The sequence below is a fragment of the Eleutherodactylus coqui genome, chromosome 7 (assembly GCF_035609145.1).
Source record: "Eleutherodactylus coqui strain aEleCoq1 chromosome 7, aEleCoq1.hap1, whole genome shotgun sequence".
Classification (NCBI taxonomy): domain Eukaryota; kingdom Metazoa; phylum Chordata; class Amphibia; order Anura; family Eleutherodactylidae; genus Eleutherodactylus; species Eleutherodactylus coqui.
Genome location: NC_089843.1, coordinates 218,804,973 through 218,820,467, shown reverse-complemented (window position 1 = coordinate 218,820,467; position 15,495 = coordinate 218,804,973). Strand labels below are relative to the sequence as shown.

Genomic DNA, 15,495 nt, shown 5'->3' with positions numbered 1-15,495 from the left:
CACGGTGCACCATGGGAGAAGACCCGCGGCTCATCCGTAAGCTCATCTTTCTCCGCCTGTATTTATAGATGTATACATAAAATACCTGATGTCATTTTCTGCTCATTCTAATATACTGTAGAATCTTTTTTTTAATCAGTCACAGTTTTACTTGAGTTAGCCTGGTACTTTTGCAGAACACTTATTACGGTCCATGAAAGTAACATCTGTTTAAGTACTGAAACCTAGATGTTATTTATAAGTAGTTCACAGTTTCAGAAAGTGTCCCCAGCCCCTATCTTATAGTGTAACCATTCTTGGATATCTTCATTACAAGAAAGAGAGAACAAATGGAGAAGTTCAATACATTAGCGGCAGCAGTATTACTGCTCTGTGCTGTATATGCAACAGGTAGGTGAAGTGGATATACGTCATATTTTTTATGGAATGATTCTTAGCTTAGGCAATGTATGGTATATTTACATTAGACGGATTAATTTTTACTTTGGGTTGATTTGTGTGTATGCTTTTTAATCAATGGGGCGGTTTTTGTCAAGCATGCAGGTGAACCATATACTGTTAACATCGCTTTTAGGCATGTGTTATAGGTGAACCGTTAGAATGGGCATAGTCCCTAAAGTAAGGGAGCTGTACCACTCCTGACTAGAGATGAGCGAACGTACTCGGTAAGGGCGATTTCGCAATCGAGCATCGCTATTTTCAAGTACCTGGCTACTTGGGTGAAAAGATTCGGGGGGCGCCGGGGGCGGCGTGGTGGAGCTGGGGGTAGCAGTGGGGAACAGGGGGGAGCTCTCTCCCCCCCCCCACTCCCCTCTGCAACCGCCTGCTTACCCCCGGCGCCCCCCGAATCTTTTCACCCGAGTAGTCAGGTACTCGAAAATAGCAATGCTCGATTGCGAAATCACCCTTAACGAGTACGTTCGCTCCTCTCTACTCCTGACCCAACACAATGGTGAATCTTCAACAAAGTTCCATTCTCTTATATGGGACTGTTCAGCAAAGTTTGTTAGGGGTTGCAGTGGGTAGACCCCAACTGATATTAATGGTATAGATGATATCAGTTTTACTGATGGGAAACCTCATTTAATTACATAGTTTGTACAGTAGGTCCTTAAAGCAGCTGTGGGCTCACCGGGGTTATAAGGTATCGATTTTCATACAGTTGCTACTGTACATGCCTCTTTGATGCTCCACACCAATATGGGACTGTGTAAGCAACAATTTTTGTTTGGTTATTTTTTACTACTTGAAGGATCCAAAAAATACAAGTTAGGTTGCTTTCATACAAGCTGAATATCTCCGCAATACGCACAAGATGCAAACAATTCTGCGCCAAAATCCAAAGTCTTCTTGTGGATTTTGATGGGGGATTCACACGATACGGAAAAGGCCGTAAGCCGCGGCTACCTGCGGATTTTGATGCACAATTTAAAATGGCTTAAAACTTGCCTGCAATTCCACATTAAAATCCGCAGTTAGACCTGCCGATTTGCAGGTGGAATTTCACAGCTGCGGAGTGCGCTGCATCCTGCGGTGTAATTCTGCTCCGTTTGAAAGTTCCCAAAGAGGCTTAATTGTGCCGGCAATTGTCATTCATGCAGGGCGCCAAATTGTTTGTGTTTTAGACACTTTTTTTAAATTGGTTTGAAAAGTGTCTAGAAAAAGTAACTTTTCTAAGAAGTAATACAATCTATGACCTTTATTAACGGTCTGCTCCATTTTGGCGCAAAATATGGTTTGTAAAGTACACTAGCCAAGATTTGGCATGAGGAACAGAAAAGTACATAGTGAGTTTTTCCAAGTTTTTTTATTCAATGGGGGTGTTAGACTTTGTAGACTAAATTTACACTGGCTAAATACTAATCTGGATGAATAAATCTGCCCCAGTGGGTCATTCTGCCCGTCTGCTTTAATCAGTAAATAATCAGAATTGTGTAGCTGGTGAAAACCATTTTTTTTCCATCATCAATACTTTCAAGCTGTGAAGTATCTGGCTTAGGCTTTATTCCCATGAGCTACGGCTGGCTGATATAAGCTACGATGTGAGCTGTAAAAACTCGTGAACGGGCGCACAAATCTAACGTTTGTGTGTCCGTACAGACGGCACAGGCCCCGTCGCATATATGCCGAGTCTGCCATGCTGTTGAGCCTTCCCCTTTCCTCCCCCTTGCTGGCTCACCTCCTCTCTCCTCGCCATCGGCTACGCCCCCGTCCCGGTCTTTGTCCGCAGCCAGCAATGGGAGGAGGCGGAACGTAGCAGAGCTTAGCCCTGCCTCTGCCACGCCCCCTCCCATTGGTATCAGCCGAAGGGGAGGAAGGAAGTGGGAGGGCTTTTAGCAGTTTTTACTGCTAAACACCCTTCCACCTCCCTTCTCCGGCCGCTGTCATTGGCTCCCATGCAGCGGCAAACGTACCTAAAAGATACTTCCAGAACTATCTTATGGGCCTGACGTAAAAACGCCCGGCACTATATTGGCCGGCAGGGCACTTTTACATGATAGTGATATTAGAGAATGTATATTATTGCTTGTACTCAGGTTTTCTGGCACACAAAAGTCCCAATTTCGGCACATGCACCAAAAGTATGACTTCTTCTTTGTTCATGACAAGGCCCGCCTACTTTCCAAAAAGTGGGCAGGCCTAGCATTAACGAGCATGGACACACACATCACACCACATTTGCTATAATATATGCCAGAACTGTTGTACATTATACAAGAAACTTGTATCTAGTCTAATGTGACAGATGCAGCAAAGGAATTCTTCACACATGAGTCTATGACAGCGGCCGACGAATTCTGGCTAGGAAGTATCTTTCCTGGCTGGTGTTAAAGCGCCCGGCCGAAATGCGCTCCGTACGCACTTTTTGGCCGGCTGGGCACTTTTACGCCACAGTAATACGCTCATCTGAACTGATGCATTATAAACCAATGCATCAGACGGGCAGCGTATAACAGCCGGGCGTGAAAGCGCAGCCGATATATGCTCGTGTGAATGAAGCCTCAAAAAATGAAAAAGTTGCAAGAAAAAAAAAAAACTATAAAAATTTGGTATTAGTGTAATTGTATTGGCCTCTAGAATTAATTTAACATCTCATTTATACTGCATTGTGAATGCTGTTAAGAATAAAAAATAAAAAAAACATGCCAGAATTACAGATCAAAAAGTAATCAAAATGTTATATGTTCCCAAAAACTGATCTTGCAGAGCTCCGTCGATGGAAAATAAAAATGCTATGGCTCTAATATAACGGCGATATAAAAGCAAATCTTTAAAAATAAAAGTCTTTTATGTTCAAAAATAGCACAGCATTAAAAAAAATCAATATAAACTTGATATTGCGGTAATCATGCTGACCCAGAGAATAATGTAATCATATGATTTATGTATTTTGCACACTGCATGCCGTAAAAATAAACTCCATAACACAAATAGCAGAATTTATCTTTTTTTTCCAATCCCCCCCGCCCCCCAAAAATTAATAAAAGTTATACAGTACATTAAATGTACCCAAAAATGGTGCCATAAAAAAATACTTGTTCCGCAAAAAACAAGCTCTCATATCGCTATGTTGTCAAAAAATTATTAGTTATGGCTTCTGGGAAAAAAAAGGATGATGAAAAAAACGGAAAAATTAGTTGGTCATTAAGGCGCAAACAGGCTTTGTCATTACGGGGTTAAAGGAATCTTAAGACCTCGTGTCCACGGGATAATTGTGATTTTAAATCCGCAGCATTTTTCCCGCACGCGGATCCGCGTCCCAAGGGGATGCATTGGACACCCGCAGGTAGTTAAATAGTTAAATACCTGAGGATGTCATTTTCCCCTTCAGGCACGGATTGCGTGTGCGGGAAAAAAAAACGTGACATGCTCCATTTTAGTGCAGGTGTCCCGCGGGGGACGGCTCCCGCAGGCTTCTATTGAGGGCTATGGAAGCCGTCTGGATCCACGGTACACCCGCAACTAATTTCTGCTCTCCGCGCGCGGGAGCGTGGGAGAGCAGGAGTTTAAAAAAAATGGAGTGCCCGGCGCATTCGCGGCACGTTGCCGGCGTGCCGAGCACATCCGCTGGTCCGAAGAAAGAACATTCGACCACGACGGAGGGCAGGTCTGCAGCGTCCGGACAGGTAAGGAAATTCTTATTTTTTAGCATCATGTCCGCAGGAAAGGAGGGACCCGCTGCGGGATTCTCCATGAAGAATCCGCGTCGGGCCTGATTTTCCCCGTGGACATGAGGCCTAAATCTGTCATTTGTATCCTATACTCACTCCTGTTCCTGCACTGTACACCTGCAAACCAGATGCAATGCATGCTGATTCATACAGAGGATTAGTCCTCTCCACTATGTACAAGTCCTCAGTAGTTCTCACTATGCATTACACAGCAGAGGGACAGAACTGAGTAGAAAGATGCAAATTATAGCTTTGAAAGCCGTCTTCTGTAAACCATTCACCCATGACTGTAGTTTTTGGGGGTGGCCGAGGTCTCAGACAGAATAGTTTCAGGAATGCAATGTTACATCAAGTGTGCAAGAGGAGTGTGTACAAACTAAGACCAGGTTCACATGTGCGCTGGAACCTCCATTCGTAGATTCCATCATTGGTGCTGTGCGGAAGCCGAACGGACCCATTATAGTCAATGAGGTCTGTCCGATGCCGTTCAACGTCATAAGACGGAAGCATTTGGCCGGGGAATTCCCCTTTCGTGCTCCCAGAACGGGGAAGGAAAACGGAATCCCCGCCACAGATGTGAAAACAGCCTAAAATAGAGTTTCGTTGTCAGATGCTCTGGAATTTGCTTAGTCTAGGCATTTAACGCAACTGTTCAAAATGACATCATGCTTGCATATACAAGTGATTTAAAAGGGTTTTCCCAATTTATTTATTTATTTTCAAAATGCTGGCCAATTTTAAAATATTTATTTGAAAAAGCTTATACGTGACCGCCCCAAGCTCTCTGCAGCTTCAGAGCTGCCCTTCCATTCATCCTGCCAGCACTCTGTTTACAGGCAGCAGGCAGCCTATTAATGGGACATCCCAGGCTGCTGCATGCAATGAATGACATCAGAGGTCAAGCGGTAAGCTGTTTGATTGGCTGCAGCAGCCTGTGACACTCTATTCACAGGCGGACTCTGCAGCTTGTAACAAGATCTGGCAGGGTGAAGAGAAAGGTAGTGCTGGAGCTACAGGGACCCAGGATGGGCGAGTACGGTCCATGTGATTAATTTTTCTGCATAGCCAGCATTTAAAAATTAATAATAATAACTCCGTAAACACCTTTAAAAACAAACCATGTCATAGGTATTCATTCAGCACTTTGTTTTTGCAGTAGAGCATGCATTTAGTGATGTCATCCTCCATAAACTGCAAATATGAGACTATTACTCACCAAATCAAGGCAGCTTCTTTCAGTTCACCTTAAAGGAGTTGTCCCGCGCCGAAACGGGTTTGGTTTTTTTTTGCATAGGCCAGCGCAGGACAAACCCAAGAGACGTGTTGAAATTAAAAAAAAAAATTTTAGTTACCCGAATCCCCTCTCTGCAACTTCTTCGTTCTTTTCCTCCAAGATGGCTGCCGGGATCTTCACCCACGATGCACCGCGGGTCTTCTCCCATGGTGCACCGTGGGCTCTGTGCGGTCCATTGCCGATTCCAGCCTCCTGATTTGCTGGAATCGGCACACGTGACGTGGCGGAGCTACTCGATGCCGTGTAGAAGGGGGCGGAGCCAGAACGCCGCTTGTGCCTGGACCAACCAGAAGGGAGAAGATCCTTCTGCGCAAGAGCGTCTAATCGGGCGATTAGACGCTGAAATTAGACGGCACCATGGAGACGTGGACGCTAGCAACGGAACAGGTAAGTGAGTAACTTCTGTATGGCTCATATTTAATGCACGATGTACATTACAAAGTGCATTAATATGGCCATACAGAAGTGTATAACCTCACTTGCTTTCGCGGGACAACCCCTTAAGCCTTTGTCAAATAAGCATATTAGTCTGAAAAATTATCTGTGCTTGCTAAAACTGGTCATAATTGTGCAGCGTCCCAGAGGGTGAGTCTAGACACAGGGCACACGTTGAGGAGCTGGGAGGATGGAGTGGTCACTTGACACGGTGGCATTTACCAGGCTCCCTCCCAGAGGGACACACGTAGCCTCAGCCAGAGCAGTGCTGGGCCTCTTTCGGACACCCCTAGGAGAAGGATGGCCAATATATATGGAACAGGAATATAACTTTGTCACGGGTGATGCCACCGTTCCTTTAGCCACCGGCAAGACCCTTGGCGGTAATAAAGAACATTCAGACAACACAGTGTTAAAGTACCTCAGACCCTGGGAACAGTCAGGCCTGGCAAAACTTTACTTGGGAACTTGATCAGGGTACACTCAAGAATACACTAGTGCAGGTAAGCAAAAGATTAGAGGTCAGGGAGGAAACTCGGGATGAAACCGGTCCTGCAGTCTAAATTACCTGACAGGAACCGTTCCTGGCAGGGGAACTCTCGAGAGGAGGATAGGGGTAGGTTCCCTCCACAGACACTCTTGAAGTACAGTACCCCTGCACGGTGCTTGGCTTTCCTTTCTCTCACTTTCTCTAAGACTTTCTCTCCATTTGGATCCTGGCATTGAAGTCCTCAGGATAACCGTTCTTCCTCTTCCATTCCTCACCACATCAGGGTTGAAGGTACCCTCATGTGGCTGACACTCTCTCACAGGAACCCAGAAGAACAGAAGACCAGAAGACCGCACCTTGCTCTCAAACACTCACATTTATAGACAACACAAATCACGTGACTAGACATAAATTGATACATTTGCAAGCATCGCCCAGTCTCATGCAGACATTAACCTCTCACTTGCTGCAGCTATGCAATACACAAAACAAATGACTAGACAATTTGCACAGTGCATCTACAAAAGACATTAGAGTTAGTCCCCGACTTGCGAACAGGTTCCGTTCCAGGAACCTGTTCGCAAGTCGAACAAATACTTGTATGGAGCAGGATCGCGGGTGGATCCCGCTCCATACAACGTCGGGTGCCGGCTGTTCTTCCAGCGGGCACCCGGCGGCAGCAGTTCCAACGAGCCGCGCCGCACGTCAGAACTGTTAACACTTTAAATACCGCTCTGACAGCGGTATTTAGAGTGTTAACAGTTCTGACGAGCGGCGCGGCTCGTCGGAACTGCTGCCGGCGGGTGCCCGCTGTAAGAAACAGCCTGCACCCGACGTTCAGGGGGCCCGTACAGCGTCCCACGATGAGATCGCGGGATGCTGTGTGGTTGCTAGGCAGCCGGGGACCTCCTGAAAGGCCCCAGGGCTGCCTATGCAGAGTGCCCATCAAGCGCACGGCTTGATAGGCACTCTGCATAGACAGCCCTAGAGCCTTTCAGAAGGCCCCCGGCTGCCTAGCAACCGCGATCTGACCGGACAGGCTTCTATCAGGCTTGATAGAAGCCTGCCCGATCCCTGCACAGTATGATGTCATGCCATAGCATGACATCATACTGTGCAGGACAGATAGTTCGTATCTTGCAAAATTCGTAAGTCGAATGTTCGCAAGTCGGGGACTATCTGTACATGTATGCCATTTATGGAGGGGCCAGAATTAGGTGTTTCTGGCCACTACAATTGCAAGCATGAAATAAATTCTTATTAGGTTGCCTTCATATCTGAGGCACTGATTCTGTCTTCCTGCTCCTTTCGGGGAGCAGGAAAGGGGAATTCTTATGCCAAATGGGTCCATCATATGACTCAACCGAACAGTGCCAAACAGACCCCATTGACTATAATGGGGTCGGTTCAGTTTCTGCTCAGCTACATGCTGTTTTAGCGTAAAAAGAAAAGTGCTGTATGCACCACTTTTCCTTCCGTTTTAGTTTTTGTGCCGAATCTGCGATGGAACCTTCAAAAGGAGATTCCAGTGTAGATGTGAAGGCAGCCTTCTGACAATATGTATCAGAGGGTTCCAATAGTGCACTCAGGTGATTCATTGTAACCTATACACCATATTTCTTCCAGTGACGTAACTATAGGGGGTGCAGGGGATGCGGTTGCACCCGGGCCCAGGAGCCTTGGGGGGCCCATAAGGCCTCTCTTCTCCATATAGGGAGCCCCGTACTATGAATAAAGCATTATAGTTGGGGGCCCTGTTACAGGTTTTGCATTGGGGCCCGGGAGCTTCACGTTACGCCTCTGTATCAATCAATATAGGCAATAAATATTACATCACTATGTGTATGTTACAAATGTTTAAAACATGTTAATGGTATTATATTCTCTTACAAAACTGAATAAGGGGGATATTAGATCCTAGTTTTCCGATGTGCTTTCTTCCTTCTCCAGTTTACAGTGCAATAACTTTATAAAATGTCGAACTATGATAAATTCAGTGCATTTTAAATACGTGTAAGGGCTTATTCACACAAGCGTATATCGGCCGGCCGATGTATGCGCTGCTCCTCTGATGCATTGGTATCTCCGCGGCGTAAAGGCGCCCATCTGGGTACTTTTTAGAGACTCCTATGGGAGCCTATGACAGCTGCCAGAGAAGGGAGGTGGGAGGGAGTTTAGCAGTGTGACTGCAAATCTCCCTTCCCATCTCTTCTCCTTTCTGACCCTTGCCGCTGTTTGCAATGTGAGAGGGCGGGGTGGGGGTAGAGCTAAGTGAAACCAGCCTAAATCCTGGTCAAGCAGCAAGTCCCAACCACTTTTCTAGACACCTTTAACCCCTTCATGACACGGCCTATTTTGGGCTTAAGGACTAGAGATGAGCGAACACCAAAATGTTCGGGTGTTCGTTATTCGTAACGAACTTCCCGTGATGCTCGAGGGTTCGTTTCGAACAACGAACCCCATTGAAGTCAATGGGCGACCAGAACATTTTTGTATTTCGCCGATGCTCGCTAAGGTTTTCATGTGTGAAAATCTGGGCAATTCAGGAAAGTGATGGGAATGACACAGTGACGGATAGGGCAGGCGAGGGGCTACATGTTGGGCTGCATCCTAAGTTCACAGGTCCCACTATTAAGCCACAATAGCGGCAAGAGTGGGCCCCCCCCCCTCCCAACAACTTTTACTTCTGAAAAGCGCTCATTAGCATGGCATACCTTTGCTAAGCACCACACTACCTCCAACAAAGCACAATCACTGCCTGCATGACACTCCACTGCCACTTCTCCTGTGTTACATGCTGCCCAACCGCACCCCCTCCCCCCCACAGCGCACACCAAACTGTCCCTGCGCAGCCTTCAGCTGCCCTCATGCCACACCACGCTCATGTCTATTTAGAATTGCGTCTGCCATGACGAGGGACCGCAGGCACACACTGCAGAGGTTGGCACGGCTAGGCAGCGACCCTCTTTAAAAGTTGGGGAGCGATAGCCCACAATGCTGTACAGAAGCAATGAGAAATAGAATCCTGTGCCACCGCCATCAGGAGCTGCACACGTGGGCATAGCAATGGGGAACCTATGTGCCACACACTATTCATTCTGTCAAGGTGTCTGCATGCCCCAGTCAGACTGGTAATATGCACCTTAACAGTAACCGCGTTGGTGGTAATGTGGTGGTGACTGCGGACCTAGTAGCACGGTTGTATTTTGTTGGTTTTCGGAATATGGCCAGGATTAAGTAGGCCGTGGCGGGGGGATGGTGGGGGGGCTCTCTTGTAGTGTCGGTAAAGGTGAAATTCTTGGACTGCCACCAGACAAACCAATGCAAAGGCATTTGCCAACAATGTTTTCCCTGTTGGAGGAGGAGGGGGATGTTTTTGAGGCACTACGTGTCCTCTCCACGTGTCCGTTCCATGTCAGCAATAGTAGCACTCAAGACAGGCCCCAGTAACAATTCTGAAGCAGCAGTATAGCGGGAGCGCAGTCTTCGTTCCATGTAAGCAATAGTAGCACTCAAGACAGGCCCCAGTAACAATTCTGAAGCAGCAGTATAGCGGGAGCGCAGTCTTCGTTCCATGTAAGCAATAGTAGCACTCAAGACAGGCCCCAGTAACAATTCTGAAGCAGCAGTATAGCGGGAGCGCAGTCTTCGTTCCATGTAAGCAATAGTAGCACTCAAGACAGGCCCCAGTAACAATTCTGAAGCAGCAGTATAGCCGGAGCGCAGTCTTCGTTCCATGTAAGCAATAGTAGCACTCAAGACAGGCCCCAGTAACAATTCTGAAGCAGCAGTATAGCGGGAGCGCAGTCTTCGTTCCATGTAAGCAATGGTTAATGTGGCTTAAGTGGTAACTAGGCCTGTAGGCAGCCCAGTGTAACGAAAAATTGGTTCAAGTTAAAGTTCCAACGCTTTTAAGCGCATTGAAACTTATAAAAATTGTTAAGAAAAATTATTTGAGTGAGCCTTGTGGCCCTAAGAAAAATTGCCCGTTCAGCGTGATTACGTGAGGTTTCAGGAGGAGGAGCAGGAGGAGGAGGAGGAATATTAGACACAGATTGATGAAGCAGAAATGTCCCCGTTTTGGATGGTGAGAGAGAACGTAGCTTCCATCCGCGGGTGCAGCCTACGTATTGCTTACGTATCGCTGCTGTCCGCTGGTGGAGAACAGAAGTCTGGGGAAATCCCGGCTTTGTTCATCTTGATGAGTGTAAGCCTGTCGGCACTGTCGGTTGACAAGCGGCTACGCTTATCTGTGATGATTCCCCCAGCCGCACTAAACACCCTTTCCGACAAGACACTAGCCGCAGGACAAGCAAGCACCTCAAGGGCATACAGCGCTAGTTCAGGCCACGTGTCCAGCTTCGACACCCAGTAGTTGTAGGGGGCAGAGGCGTCACCAAGGATGGTCGTGCAATCCGCTACGTACTCCCTCACCATCCTTTTACAGTGCTCCCGCCGACTCAGCCGTGACTGGGGAGCGGTGACATAGTCTTGGTGGGGAGCCATAAAGCTGGCCAGGCCCTTAAAGACTGTTGCACTGCCTGGGATGTACATGCTGCTCGATCTCCGCACCTCCCCTGCTACCTTGCCCTCGGTACTGCGCCTTCTGCCACTAGCGCTGTCGGCTGGGAATTTTACCATCAGCTTGTCCGCAAGGGTCCTGTGGTATAGCAACACTCTCGAACCCCTTTCCTCTTCGGGAATCAGAGTGGGCAGGTTCTCCTTATACCGTGGATCGAGCAGTGTGTACACCCAGTAATCCGTCGTGGCCAGAATGCGTGCAACGTGAGGGTCACGAGAAAGGCATCCTAACATGAAGTCAGCCATGTGTGCCAGGGTACCAGTACGCAACACATGGCTGTCCTCACTAGGAAGATCACTTTCAGGATCCTCCTCCTCCTCCTCCTCCTCCTCCTCAGGCCATACACGCTGAAAGGATGACAGGCAATCAGCCGGTGTACCGTCAGCAGCGGCCCAAGCTGTCTCTTCCCCCTCCTCCTCATCCTCCTCATGCTCCTCCTCCTCCTCCTGTACGCGCTGAGAAATAGACAGGAGGGTGCCCTGACTATCCAGCGGCATACTGTCTTCCCCCGCCCCCGTTTCCGAGCGCAAAGCAGCTGCCTTTATGGTTTGCAGGGAATTTCTCAAGATGCATAGCAGAGGAATGGTGACGCTAATGATTGTAGCATCGCCGCTCACCACCTGGGTAGACTCCTCAAAATTACCAAGGACATGGCAGATGTCTGCCAACCAGGCCCACTCTTCTGAAAGGAATTGAGGAGGCTGACTCCCACTGCGCCGCCCATGTTGGAGTTGGTATTCGACTATAGCTCTCCGTTGTTCATAGAGCCTGGCCAACATGTGGAGCGTAGAGTTCCACCGTGTGGGCACGTCGCACAGCAGTCGGTGCACTGGCAGCTTAAAGTGATGTTGCAGGGTGGCAGCGTCCGTGTGGGACTTGCGGAAATGTGCGCAGAGCCGGCGCGCCTTTACGAGCAGGTCTGACAAGCGTGGGTAGCTTTTCAGAAAGCGCTGAACCACCAAATTAAAGACGTGGGCCAGGCATGGCACGTGCGTGAGGCTGCCGAGCTGCAGAGCCGCCACCAGGTTACGGCCGTTGTCACACACGACCATGCCCGGTTGGAGGCTCAGCGGCGCAAGCCAGCGGTCGGTCTGCTGTGTCAGACCCTGCAGCAGTTCGTGGGCCGTGTGCCTCTTATCGCCTAAGCTGAGTAGTTTCAGCACGGCCTGCTGACGCTTGCCCACCGCTGTGCTGCCACACCGCGCGACACCGACTGCTGGCGACATGCTGCTGCTAACACATCTTGATTGCGAGACAGAGGAGGAGGAGGAGGAGGGTGCTTTAGTGGAGGAAGCATACACCTCCGCAGATACCAGCACCGAGCTGGGGCCCGCAATTCTGGGGGTGGGTAGGACGTGAGCGGTCCCAGGCTCTGACTCTGTCCCAGCCTCCACTAAATTCACCCAATGTGCCGTCAGGGAGATGTAGTGGCCCTGCCCGCCTGTGCTTGTCCACGTGTCCGTAGTTAAGTGGACCGTGGCAGTAACCGCGTTGGTGAGGGCGCGTACAATGTTGCGGGAGACGTGGTCGTGCAGGGCTGGGACGGCACATCGGGAAAAGTAGTGGCGACTGGGAACTGAGTAGCGCGGGGCCGCCGCCTCCATGATACTTTTGAAGGACTCCGTTTCCACAACCCTATACGGCAGCATCTCAAGGCTGATGAATTTTGCGATGCGGACGGTTAACGTTTGAGCGTGCGGGTGCGTGGCGGCGTACTTGCGCTTGCGCTCGAACACTTGCGCAAGCGACGGCTGGACGGTGCGCTGAACTACACTGCTGGATGGGGCCGAGGACAGCGGAGATGAGGGTGTGGGTGCAGGCCATGAGGCGGTAGTGCCTGTGTCCTGAGAGGGGGGTTGCATCTCAGTGGCAGGTTGGGGCACAGGGGGAGAGGCAGGGGTGCAAACCGGAGGCGCTGAACGGCCTTCGTCCCACCTTGTGGGGTGCTTGGCCATCATATGTCTGCGCATGGTGGTGGTGGTGAGGCTGTTGGTGTTGGCTCCCCGGCTGAGCTTTGCGCAACAAAGGTTGCACACCACTGTTCGTCGGTCGTCAGGCGTCTCTGTGAAAAACTGCCAGACCTTAGAGCACCTCGGCCTCTGCAGGGTGGCATGGCGCGAGGGGGCGCTTTGGGAAACACTTGGTGGATTATTCGGTCTGGCCCTGCCTCTACCCCTGCCTCTACCCCTGGCCACCGCACTGCCTCTTGCAACCTGCCCTGCTGATGCCCTTGACTCCCCCTCTGAAGACCTGTCCTCCTGAGTAAGCGTTGCACACCAGGTGGGGTCAGTCACCTCATCGTCCTGCTGCTCTTCCTCCGAATCCTCTGTGCGCTGCTCCCTCGGACTTACTGCCCTTACTACTACCTCACTGCAAGACAACTGTGTATGATCGTCATCGTCCTCCTCACCCACAGAAAGTTGTTGAGACAGTTGGCGGAAGTCCCCAGCCTCATCCCCCGGACCCCGGGAACTTTCGAATGGTTGGGCATCAGTCACGATAAACTCCTCTGGTGGGAGAGGAACCGCTGCTGCCCAATCTGAGCAGGGGCCCGAGAACAGTTCCTGGGAGTGTTCCCGCTCCTGAGCAGGTGTCATTGTAGTGGAGTGAGGAGGCTGGGAGGAAGGAGGAGCAGCAGACAGAGGATTCGGATTTGCAGCAGTGGACGGCGCAGAACTGCGTGTTGACGATAGGTTGCTCGAAGCACTTTCTGCCATCCAGGACAGGACCTGCTCACACTGCTCATTTTCTAATAACCGTCTCCCGCGTGGACCCATTAATTGGGCGATGAATGTGGGGACGCCAGAAACGTGCCTCTCTCCTAATCGCGCAGCAGTCGGCTGCGACACACCGGGATCAGGAGCTCGGCCTGTGCCCACACCCTGACTTGGCCCTCCGCGTCCTCGGCCGCGTCCACGTCCTCTAGGCCTACCCCTACCCCTCAGCATGCTGTATTACCAGTGATTTGATTTCACAGGCAGGAAATAAATTGGCGCAAGACTGCAGGCCAAATATAATTTTTGCCCTTTTTGGAAAACGAAAGGCCCCACTGCCTCTAGTGAATGAATAATCTAAGTTTAATAACTGTGCTGTGTCCCTGCTTATGTGTCACAGAACGTGAGGGTAGCAGAGTTATTATAACTCTGGCAGAGCAGGAATTTTTTTTCCCAATTAAGGAAAGCAAATGGCGAAGCCAGCAGTAAAGCGTAGCTGGGTGCGTATGATTTAGCAATGTTTTTCACGCAGCTCACACGTGTCCACAGGCGTTAGGACGGACAGAGGCTGGACAAATAGATTTGTTTTCAGTTTTTTCCCACCAAAAGGCAGCACTGCGTATATTCAATGAACATGAGAAGTTTAATAACTGTGCTGTGTCCCTGCTTATGTGTCACAGAACGTGAGGGTAGCAGAGTTATTATAACTCTGGCAGAGCAGGAATTTTTTTTCCCAATTAAGGAAAGCAAATGGCGAAGCCAGCAGTAAAGCGTAGCTGGGTGCGTATGATTTAGCAATGTTTTTCACGCAGCTCACACGTGTCCACAGGCGTTAGGACGGACAGAGGCTGGACAAATAGATTTGTTTTCAGTTTTTTCCCACCAAAAGGCAGCACTGCGTATATTCAATGAACATGAGAAGTTTAATAACTGTGCTGTGTCCCTGCTTATGTGTCACAGAACGTGAGGGTAGCAGAGTTATTATAACTCTGGCAGAGCAGGAATTTTTTTTCCCAATTAAGGAAAGCAAATGGCGAAGCCAGCAGTAAAGCGTAGCTGGGTGCGTATGATTTAGCAATGTTTTTCACGCAGCTCACACGTGTCCACAGGCGTTAGGACGGACAGAGGCTGGACAAATAGATTTGTTTTCAGTTTTTTCCCACCAAAAGGCAGCACTGCGTATATTCAATGAACCTGCGAAGTTTAATAACTGTGCTGTGTCCCTGCTTATGTGTCACAGAACGTGAGGGTAGCAGAGTTATTATAACTCTTGGAGAGCAGGTATTTTTTTTCCCAATTAAGGAAAGCAAATGGCGAAGCCAGCAGTAAAGCGTAGCTGGGTGCGTATGATTTAGCAATGTTTTTCACGCAGCTCACACGTGTCCACAGGCGTTAGGACGGACAGAGGCTGGACAAATAGATTTGTTTTCAGTTTTTTCCCACCAAAAGGCAGCACTGCGTATATTCAATGAACATGAGAAGTTTAATAACTGTGCTGTGTCCCTGCTTATGTGTCACAGAACGTGAGGGTAGCAGAGTTATTATAACTCTGGCAGAGCAGGAATTTTTTTTCCCAATTAAGGAAAGCAAATGGCGAAGCCAGCAGTAAAGCGTAGCTGGGTGCGTATGATTTAGCAATGTTTTTCACGCAGCTCACACGTGTCCACAGGCGTTAGGACGGACAGAGGCTGGACAAATAGATTTGTTTTCAGTTTTTTCCCACCAAAAGGCAGCACTGCGTATATTCAATGAACATGAGAAGTTTAATAACTGTGCTGTGTCCCTGCTTATGTGTCACAGAACGTGAG

The 15,495-nt window shown here is 49.0% G+C and overlaps 1 protein-coding gene across 1 annotated transcript in view; it reads left to right on the top strand.

The window, feature by feature from the left end:
* Nucleotides 1-260: 260 nt before the first annotated feature.
* JCHAIN (joining chain of multimeric IgA and IgM) overlaps nt 261-15,495 on the top strand; it is a 28,445-nt gene continuing 13,210 nt past the window's right edge. Inside the window, exon 1 of the mRNA XM_066574936.1 lies at nt 261-390. Coding sequence (XP_066431033.1) covers nt 330-390 — 61 coding nt within the window. The 5' untranslated portion in view covers nt 261-329. The remainder of the gene's footprint in view (nt 391-15,495) is intronic.